Here is a 9782-nt window from a genome sequence, read left to right as displayed (position 1 = left end):
AAAACTGAAAATTAAGTGCTGATAAAATAAATACTGAATTTTAAATATGAATATTATAAGTGCTGAAAATATTGAATGATTTAATTTTTATAAAGATATTAGTGATAATGTTTAACTTAAAGTATTGGTGGAGAGGGAGAACATAACCATGGACGAGATTTGAAAGAAGACCAATAATTTAAATAAAAAAAAACAAATTAATGCAGCTTTAATTTGATAAATAAGAAATAAAAAGCTAAGAGAAGTAGTTGGGTGTAATTAAGGTTACGGAGTATATATATGTAAAAAAAAATAGAATTGCACCGTTTCCTACTAGATTAAGGTTATTGAGATGGTTTTAATGTGAGCCACTAAAATTGAATGAAGTATAATAAAGGGTTAGGATTAAAATACAGTACATGTCCTGTTTTAATTGAACTTGAATACGAATCCAAAACTGAAAACCTAACTTTCCATCGCCCTCCTCTTCTACTTGTTCGATTGGATTCTGTCCGACCCCGCCCTCTTCTCCTTCTTCCCTTGCCTGCTCCTCCTTGCTTGTTTCTCTTTCGTCCAATAATATGAAGCAACTTTGGTCGAGCTCTAGCTCCAGCAAGCGCAGAGAACGGAAGAAGGGCTCTTCGAGAAAGATCACTGAAGAAGAAATTGCTGACTATATGGGGAAGAAAGCTCGTAAGAAGGTATAATTTCCCTGTTCAGGTTTATAATCATGTTCTCTATTTCGAAAACATCAAGTTTATAATAACTGGTAATCATCAAGTTGTTGGTGCTAGGTATGGGTGGAACTCTTCTGCTTAATTTAAATCCATGTCTGATTCTGTTGCCTCTTTTTTATATATAAATTTATGAGAAAATTAAGAATGGAGATGATAATTAAGTAAGCCGTGTTACATAATTAGATGCCTCTCAGGCTCTCATCTACTTCTGCACGATTTGGCCTCTGTTGTGTTCTTCGTGTTAGACATTGAATAGGGATGGACATACTAAGCACCTCATGCCTATGTATATATGAATTTACCTATGATGTTTGGTTTTCGCTAAGTGTTACCTAATCCATTATATTATGCTTTGTGACTCAATTGTAATTTTTGTTTTGACAGATTGGGTATGTACATGTGCTTCAAATACTTATTAATTTGAATGACTTACTGAGAATTTATTGTTTTTAATTTAATATGTGTGTTTTATAAAGTTTATTGCTATAAAAATAGTGTTAAAAGAATTCCATTTAATATTTAGAAAATGAAAAGTAAGAAATGAAAAACAGATAAACTAAGTATGTTTTCTGTTCTTTTACTTCTCTATTTGGCAAATGGAAAATCAGAGAGCTTAGAAATAGAAAAGAAAATTGGAAGATGAAAACAGAAAATATTTTCCGAAGCTAAACACTACCAAGGTTTCTTTTTTATGACATGTGGTTTTGATTTGTGCAGGCCATGAAAGTTTCGAAGAAAGTGAAGTCTGTCTCTGGCTATTCCAATGATTCCAATCCATTTGGTGATTCTAATCTCAATGAGACGTGAGTGTTCTTTTTTTTTTTTTTTAAATTTAAGCTATGAGTTAGTCTGGCTCTTATTTTGCTGGTTTTGTTAAATCTAACCGGAGTCTTATGTTTCTTACAGATTCGTTTGGCGAAAGAAGATCGAACGTGATGTTTCTCAAGGCATGTCGCTTGATACGTTTTCAGTTAAAGCTGAGAAGCAGAGGCAGAGAGAAAGAATGGTATGAATTGTGTTGATCTTCTGTGGTTGGGTTCATATCATTTCTTTAAATAAATATATATGTTGTTAATAAACTAAAAAATAAGACATGGAGAGCTGGGTCAAAACTATCTTGTTTAAGTATTACTGCTGCTTACATTTAACTCGTAATGGTGGCATTGATTGTGATTTTCTGTGTGCACGTATTCTTGAGTCGTGGGGGTTGGTACCATTTCTTGTCTTAAGATGATTACAAAATGTACCCCATTGGTTGCCAAACTTGTAAACATGAAACAAAGTCCATAGATTCTAATGTATGTAGCAATTTGAAATGCAGGCAGAGATTGAAAAGGTGAAAAAGAGAAGAGAGGAAAGGGCACTGGAAAAGGCACGACATGAAGAAGAAATGGTAAGCATAATTTTTTTTTTCCATCAAAATCTTTTGGCAAATTGAATTTTAACTGCCTCTCGACATTGTTTAAAAAAAAACCTGGATCTCGACATTAGTGAAATTAAATTTCAAAATGATTCGAATTTCTTGATTTGGTCAATTTGGCATGTTCTTTGGTTTGTAATTCATTTCATTCTGCAGGCTCTATTGGCTAGAGAACGTGCAAGGGCCGAGTTCCAAGACTGGGAGAAAAAAGAAGAGGAGGTATTTTGCATGTTGTGTTTCATTTCTTCTCCTTTCCACGCCATCATTACCTTGTCAAATCTCTGTTATTTGTTTGTCTGACGAGTTCATATATATTTGACCTACAGTTTCACTTTGATCAAAGCAAAGTGAGGTCAGTTATCAGGATGCGTGAAGGGCGAATGAAGCCTATAGATGTTCTGTCAAAGCACCTTAATGTATCAGATGATTTGGATATAGACTTGAATGAGCCATACACTGTTTTCAAGGTAAATGTTACTTTTTCTTCTGTCTGCATTTTGCTCCTTTTCCTCGTTATTGTAGCATATCAACAGCAATAACAGTTCAACTACAATATTGATTATTCTAACTTGTGTTCTGACTTCAAATGTAGCGTTTATTTCAAGATTTGCCACCATTAGATATTCTATTGTATTTTTTTTTATTTCTTTTAAATCGTTGATGATTTATTAAATTCCATAGTGGCACACATGAGTGCATTTTTGGATGAACTAACTCTTGCTTTTTATGTGCATCATGCAGGGTTTAACTGTAAAGGAGATGGAAGAGCTTCACGATGACATTAAAATGCATCTGGATATGGATAGGAAAACTCAGACGCACGTTGATTATTGGGAGGTACTATTTTTTTTCATGTCTATATTTATTGTTCTTATGGGCCTAGTTTTGGTTGATCAGAAGAGTACTACTTGAAATTTATAGATATTTTGGTTAAGTGCTTGTGTGAATATGATTATTTACTTCAATCCGTAATAAACAGTACCTAAACATATGCAAAATTTCTTTCTAGGCACTTTTGGTGGTTTGTAATTGGGAGCTAGCTGAAGCTCGTAAAAAAGATGCACTAGATCGAGCTAGGGTGCGTGGGGAGGAACCTCCTGCAGAGGTTCTTGCAGAAGAAAGGGGACTGCATTCTAGCATCGAAACAGACGTCAGGAATCTCTTGGAAGGGAAGAGCTCCAATGAGCTTGAGGCGTTACGGTCTCAAATAGAGGCACAAATGAGTTCTGGATCTGCAAAAGTAGTGGAATACTGGGAGGCTGTTCTCAAACGACTGCAGATCTACAAGGCAAAGGTAATTATTATTTATTACTTCAAGTTTCTCAATTTGTATTGCTGCAACTACGGACTTGCTTTTTTTCCGGACCTTACTTTTATATTGGCAATGGTAGGCTTGTCTGAGGGAGATTCACGGTAGGATGTTGCGCAAGCATTTGCAACTCCTTGAGCCATCTTCGGAAGGTCATGATAAGGTGGAAGGTGATCATAATTTAACGCCTATTCAGGAGGACAGTGAGCATGAGCATGAGCATGATATGAAAGGTATGTGATGCTTATTTTTTCTCTGGAAAAATGCTGGTTCCTGAAACCTCGGCTAATGTTTTTCAATGTTGTATAGATGCTGAAACATTTTCCCCAGAACCCATTGTGGAGGAAACTCATGAGCCAGAAGAAGAAGAAGAAGAAGAAGAAGCTGGTTCGTTTTCACCTCAACTGTTACATGGTGACGACAATGAAGAAGCAATTGATCCTGAGGAAGACAGGGCCATATTGGAAAGAAAACGTATGGCTGTGCGAGAGGAACAACAAAGACGAATTCAAGAGGCCATGGCATCGAAACTGCCTCCAGCAGAAGATAACTTTGAGATGAAAGCCATTAAAGCTATGGGGGTCATGGAGGAAGGTGATGTAGTATTTGGTTCTGGAGCTGAGGTGAATCTGGATTCACAGGTAATTAATTGGCTGAAAACTGAAAACAAATAACAGGATTTGGCCTTCGTATTGTATTCTCTCTTCTCTTCGACGATACTAACAAAACAAAATTGATTTGTTTGCAGGTGTATTGGTGGCACGATAAGTACCGACCAAGAAAGCCGAAATATTTCAACCGGGTTCATACCGGATACGAGTGGAATAAATACAATCAAACTCACTATGATCACGACAATCCACCCCCGAAGGTTGTTCAAGGATATAAATTCAACATCTTTTACCCAGACCTCGTCGACAAGATAAAAGCTCCAACTTATACAATCGAGAGGGACGGGAACAGTGATGAGACTTGCATTATAAGGTTCCATGCCGGGCCACCTTATGAAGATATAGTAAGTTGTCTCCCCGTCCAGTCCAGTCCAGTCCAGTCCAGTGCTATTTTATGTGTTGACATTCATTGTACTCTTTCTAACAAACATTATCCTACTTGTTTGATAGGCTTTTCGAATTGTAAACAAGGAATGGGAATATTCTCACAAGAAGGGATTCAAATGCACATTTGAACGAGGAATCTTGCACGTTTACTTCAACTTCCAACGGTATCGCTACAGAAGATGATGTTATGTTCATTACATGATCTTTTGGATGTTTTTCTTTAATTGTAGATTATATTACCAAGACCAGCTAATGTGTTCACTTTTTTTACATTACATAAATAAATTTTATTTTCATGTATATAGAAAGCTTATATTTAATTTTAGGGTATAGTTTCCATTTTTCTAAATAAAAGAAATAAAAATGATGAAAAATGTGAAAAATTAAAATAATAAATATATATAAAAACTAACTTCCAGCTCGGCGAGCTAGAGGTCGGTCCTCGTCCGGAGTCCGTTTTCGGTCACCGACTTCTCCAAATGCACCCGGACACAACCACGAGCTAACTTACGAAGCATAGCCCATTCCCACACCTAGGCCCAAGCCTTAAAAGTCTCTCTAACCACGCATGAAAGTTAGTGGTGGTTTGTGGAGGTTGAGGAAGTTAGTGAGGTGGCAAGTTAGTGGTCAAAATTAGAGAGAAAAATAAGGGTTAGTTGGTGATTAATTACTCAAATTGTCCTCTCAAAATGCTATAAATAGACTCTCCATTCTTCATAATTATTCACTCATTCAATACACAAATCCCCTCTCAAAGCTCCAATGCTTAATTCCTAGTTTTAATGTGTTCACTTTTTTGCAAAGGATATTCGATCATTGATAGAATTGGTTTAGGACTAGGATTTTAATGTGTATATCATGATGATAGAGTTGGTATATGAATATAGTTTTAATTATTCTTTGAAGGGAAAATCAAATTAATTCACTCATTAGATTTTACAAACATTTTATGTGAATTTTCTAATGGCATTGAATTAAGTTGTTTCTACTGCCGAAGGGTTATGCATTTAAATCTTGATTGCAATTCAATAATTAAATCATAATTTTTATAGTTAATGGTTGAGATTACAATTAACCTGAGTTGAAATAGAATGCAAGAAAAAAATTTAGAAGACTACTAGAGTATGATATTTCTTAAAGATATATGAATTAAAGGATTGTTGCTCTAATTTTTTCTCGATATAAAAAAAATAGATCTCTTTTCATAATTAAAGAAAATATGTATTTTAGAAGTATTTTAAAATTTCTTCAATTTGAGAGGATTCAATCCTAATAATTTATTATTATTATTATTAAGCAAAAAAGCATAATTAAGCCATGAACTTTACATTTTTAAAGGATAAAGCTCCTCATCAATTATTTTTTCACATTGAGCCTTCTATCAATGATTTTGTTATGGATTCAACCTTTATTTAACTTTATCATCGAGTTTGGGAAAGGAGAATATCGCTTTGACTATTCTAATGATGAAAATCGCAAGATGAGAGACGAGAAAATCGACCCTGGAAGAACCTATTGGAAAATGATTTCTGTAATTTCTTTTTACTCTTTACTCTCTATATATCCTAGTCAACAAACTCTTATTTTATTTGTCTACATCAATAGGCAGAATTGCCCTAACAATGTGTTCTGCCCAAACTCGACGGAAAAGTTCAATAACGGACGAGTCCATAACAGAATCAATGATCAAGAGCTCAATGTGAAAAAATAATTGATCAGAGGCTTGATCCTTAAAACAGGTAAAATTCAGGGGGGCTTGATTATATTTTTTTTTTCTTTATTATTATTAAGCTAGAGAGAGCTCAAAAAAAATATTAATACAATTTTTTTTTATCATCTAAACTACAAGTATTCTATTTAAAAAAAAAAAACTACAAATATTTTCATTGAGATGAATTTATAGTTAACATTAATACACAATGAATAGTTACAATCCTCAATTAATTTTGAGCATAAATAAGAGTTAAGCATAGCCCACATTAAATAGTAATAAATATATAAAAAAAAAAGTATAGCAGTAATTTCACATTGGCTATATAAATAAAATAGTTTAGTTGATTCTAATTTGCAAGACATACATAGATTTTGTGATCTGATAAAATAAAATGGGTGAGAAAAGCAAGATATTGATAATCGGAGGAAGTGGTAGAATCGGAAAATACATTGTACAAGCAAGTGCTATCTCCGGCCACCCTACCTTTGCTTTTGTTAGACAAACCACGTCTTTGCATCCGGTTAAGGCTCAACTCCTTCGTAAATTCACCAAGCTAGGCGTCAGCTTATTATACGTAATCTCCCTCTCTCGTTGTTGCCCTTTCTAATTCTCGAGCTTTATCTCCTTTAATTTAATTAGATATGTCGATTTTTATTCTAGTGTAACATAATTACAGACAATTTGATTTTTTTCTTTTTACGTGGTATTGGGGTTTTGACTTTTAATAAAGGAATTACTAATAAATATGTTTAAAAAACGGTTGATGGCTTATATTCATATTTTTATATATATAATTTATGTCGTATGGTCTGATTAATTCCAATTATTTAGTTGGACCAATTGACTTACGATCCAACTATAAATCGGGTTTGATGTTGAATCTAATTCTGAAAACGTTGACAAAAAGAATCAATTGATGTCAGGGGCAAGTACAGGGGCCCGAACCTCTCTGGTAGCCAGAACCACTATGACCACGAGTAGTTTCGGCCACCATGTGTCCATAAAATTTGAGATTGTGGTAGTTTCGGTTCCCCTATCTTCAAAAAATTTAGATCGGGTGTTGAATTAAGACCCTAAAATTGGCCCAGGTCCTGTTAGGCCATCTCTAAATACAAAATTATAATTTTTTTTACCTGTTAGACCATTTTTAAATTCAAATTTCTTTAGCCTGTTAGGCCATTCTTAAATCCAAATTTCTAATTTTTTTTTTGCCTATTAGGCATCCCTAAATCCGATTTTTTTTATTAGACCATTTTTTATACATTTTAAGAATCTTAAACACAATGTAGGTTAATTTTAAGAAGTTTTACATTGGTACTTAAAAATTGGTTTTTGACCACTCAAATTATAACCAGTGTGTATATGAAAAAAATTTGAATAAGTTTGATTTAGCAAAAAGAAATTTTTTTACACATCATGTGTAAAATCGGCCCCAACCAAACAATCTTACATTCGTCACTGATTGATTGATGTATATAAGTTTTATGCATGTATGGATGCAGGGAGATATATACAATCATGGGAGTTTAGTGAGCGCCATTAAGCAGGTGGACGTGGTGATATCCACACTTGGCGCTGACCAATTAGCTGCTCAGACAAACATTATTTCTGCCATTAAGGAATCTGGTAACATTAAGGTACGTATTAAATTCTCGATTTTGATTACTTAATTTAAGAGACTGTGATACTATATCAATCAATTTTTAGAGGTTTGTACCTTCGGAATTCGGGAATGACGTGGATCACGTAAATGCGGTGGAACCAGCAAACAGTGTGTATGCAACTAAAGCTAAAATTAGGCGAACCATTGAAGCGGAAGGAATACCGTACACATACGTGCCCTCTGGCATTTTTGCTACCTTAATCCTCCCTTTACAATTTAGGTATATTTCAGAAAACAGAGTCAACATTTTGGGTGATGGAAATGTCAAAGGTATTATATAATTTTAATTATATAATTTTAATCTAATCTCATAATTAATTTTTAATATTATTATTATTATGATGTCAGCAATTTATAACAAAGAACAAGACATTGGAACCTACACCATAAGAGCAGTGGATGATCCAAGAACCTTAAACAAGACTCTCCTCATTAAACCACCCAAAAATATTATTACTTTTAATGAGATTGTTGCTCTCAAGGAGAAGAAATTAGGCAAATCTCTACACAAAACCTATATTCCAGGAGAGAAACTTCTTAAGGACATGGAAGGTAATTTTACAAAAATATGGTTATTTTTCGTTGCAAAAAAGTAGACCTGTTCATGGGCTGGGCCGGACCTAAGCGGATTTGCCATATATTTACATTGTCCAAGCCCAGCCCAGCCCAGCCCGCATTATATTCACATCGGACTCGGGCCGGGTTGGGTTGGATTAAAAAAATGAATTCCCAAGCCCAGCCTGGCCCGTCCAACTAATATATATATTTAAAAAATTAAATATAATTCTAATAAATAAAATCGTAACTAAAATTTAATTGATTAATGTGTATTGGTTTAATGTGAAGCTATATTTGTAGTTCTTTTAATTTTAACAAAAAAAAAAAAAAAAGTTAACAAACAGTAGTGACTTTCAAAAAAACAAATAGTTATAACATCCATACTGTAATATAATACAAACTTTTATAAACCATTATACATTATATAGTATTAAATTTTAATTGATAAAAAATCATCAACACACAGAAATGTTATTCTAGAATCAAAAACTCAAATATAAATATATCTATATAAAGGTGGAGCGGGCCGGGCCGGGTCAACATGGGTTTTCAAAATAAATCCCAAGCCCAACCCATGATAAACGGGTTTGGACGGGCTGGACGGGCTAGCGGGTCTATGAACAGGTCTACAAAAAAAACCGAGTCGTTCTTCCTATTTTTACATATTAAGCCCCTAATGTTTTTCTTTTAACACATAAAACCGTCGGTGGTCAATTATAATCAGACACATTAAACTGCAATAATCGAACGCTGAAAGTGTAAAATTTTATATTTTGGCAGCGTATTCAGGTTCATATAAGCTTGGGCTGGCAATAAATCACTCAATCTTTATAAAAGGTGATCAAACTAACTTTGAGATTGATCCATCAAAGGAAGTCGAAGCCTCCGAGTTATATCCGGATGTTAATTACACCCCGGTTGAAGAATTACTTTGATTTGATTATTACTATGTTTCTGCATTTTTAATATGTTATCCCCTTAATAATAACATTATTTTGCACAATAATGTTTAGGTTTTTTCTTTCGTTGTACTCATTCAGTAAAATTATTATGAATGAATTATCAATTTTAACATTATTTAACTGATTATTCCATTTGTTTTTTAATTTATATGGTCTAATTATTCTCCTACTTTGCTGGAACAACAGCATTAGGACAAAATTAGCATCTAATTAGGAGCTAAGAATCACTAATTGATTTTCTCCTCAATTGTTTAAGCATATTTGTTGTAAAAAAAATTGGGATAAATTCCAAAAAAAACCCCTGTGGTTTGATGTTGTTCCAAAAAAACCCTTGTGGTTTGTTATTACAAAAAAAAAGGACTGTGGTTTGCGCCGTTACCCG

At 33.8% G+C, this 9782-nt stretch overlaps 2 protein-coding genes across 2 annotated transcripts; both read left to right on the top strand.

Moving 5' to 3' along the window:
- Positions 1–367: 367 nt before the first annotated feature.
- On the top strand, positions 368–4803 carry LOC136235513 (splicing factor Cactin-like). The gene is made up of 12 exons (XM_066025227.1): positions 368–680; positions 1434–1519; positions 1623–1722; positions 2038–2109; positions 2293–2355; positions 2463–2603; positions 2878–2973; positions 3146–3430; positions 3528–3678; positions 3755–4086; positions 4194–4460; positions 4567–4803. Exons 1-12 carry the CDS (start codon positions 561–563, stop codon positions 4684–4686), a joined length of 1833 nt encoding a protein of 610 aa, XP_065881299.1. The 5' UTR covers positions 368–560; the 3' UTR covers positions 4687–4803.
- Positions 4804–6608: 1805 nt separating this feature from the next.
- LOC136200851 (eugenol synthase 2-like) lies at positions 6609–9373 on the top strand. The gene is made up of 5 exons (XM_065991329.1): positions 6609–6791; positions 7720–7854; positions 7925–8150; positions 8229–8432; positions 9219–9373. Exons 1-5 carry the CDS (start codon positions 6609–6611, stop codon positions 9371–9373), a joined length of 903 nt encoding a protein of 300 aa, XP_065847401.1.
- Positions 9374–9782: the final 409 nt, after the last annotated feature.

Source organism: Euphorbia lathyris, chromosome 7 (assembly GCF_963576675.1).
Source record: "Euphorbia lathyris chromosome 7, ddEupLath1.1, whole genome shotgun sequence".
NCBI classification, from domain to species: Eukaryota; Viridiplantae; Streptophyta; class Magnoliopsida; order Malpighiales; family Euphorbiaceae; genus Euphorbia; species Euphorbia lathyris.
This window is presented reverse-complemented; position numbering and strand designations above follow the sequence as displayed.

What these genes read in the sequence shown, in the direction of transcription:
- LOC136200851 (XM_065991329.1), top strand. Translation starts at nt 6,609, where the DNA reads ATGGGTGAGAAAAGCAAGATATTGATAATCGGAGGAAGTGGTAGAATC. An exon ending in AGGAATCTGGTAACATTAAG is followed by an intron (nt 7,855 to 7,924) that starts GTACGTATTAAA and finishes ATCAATTTTTAG; the next exon opens with AGGTTTGTACCTTCGGAATT. An exon ending in GGGTGATGGAAATGTCAAAG is followed by an intron (nt 8,151 to 8,228) that starts GTATTATATAAT and finishes TTATGATGTCAG; the next exon opens with CAATTTATAACAAAGAACAA.
- LOC136235513 (XM_066025227.1), top strand. Translation starts at nt 561, where the DNA reads ATGAAGCAACTTTGGTCGAGCTCTAGCTCCAGCAAGCGCAGAGAACGG. An exon ending in GATTCTAATCTCAATGAGAC is followed by an intron (nt 1,520 to 1,622) that starts GTGAGTGTTCTT and finishes TGTTTCTTACAG; the next exon opens with ATTCGTTTGGCGAAAGAAGA. An exon ending in CACGACATGAAGAAGAAATG is followed by an intron (nt 2,110 to 2,292) that starts GTAAGCATAATT and finishes TTCATTCTGCAG; the next exon opens with GCTCTATTGGCTAGAGAACG.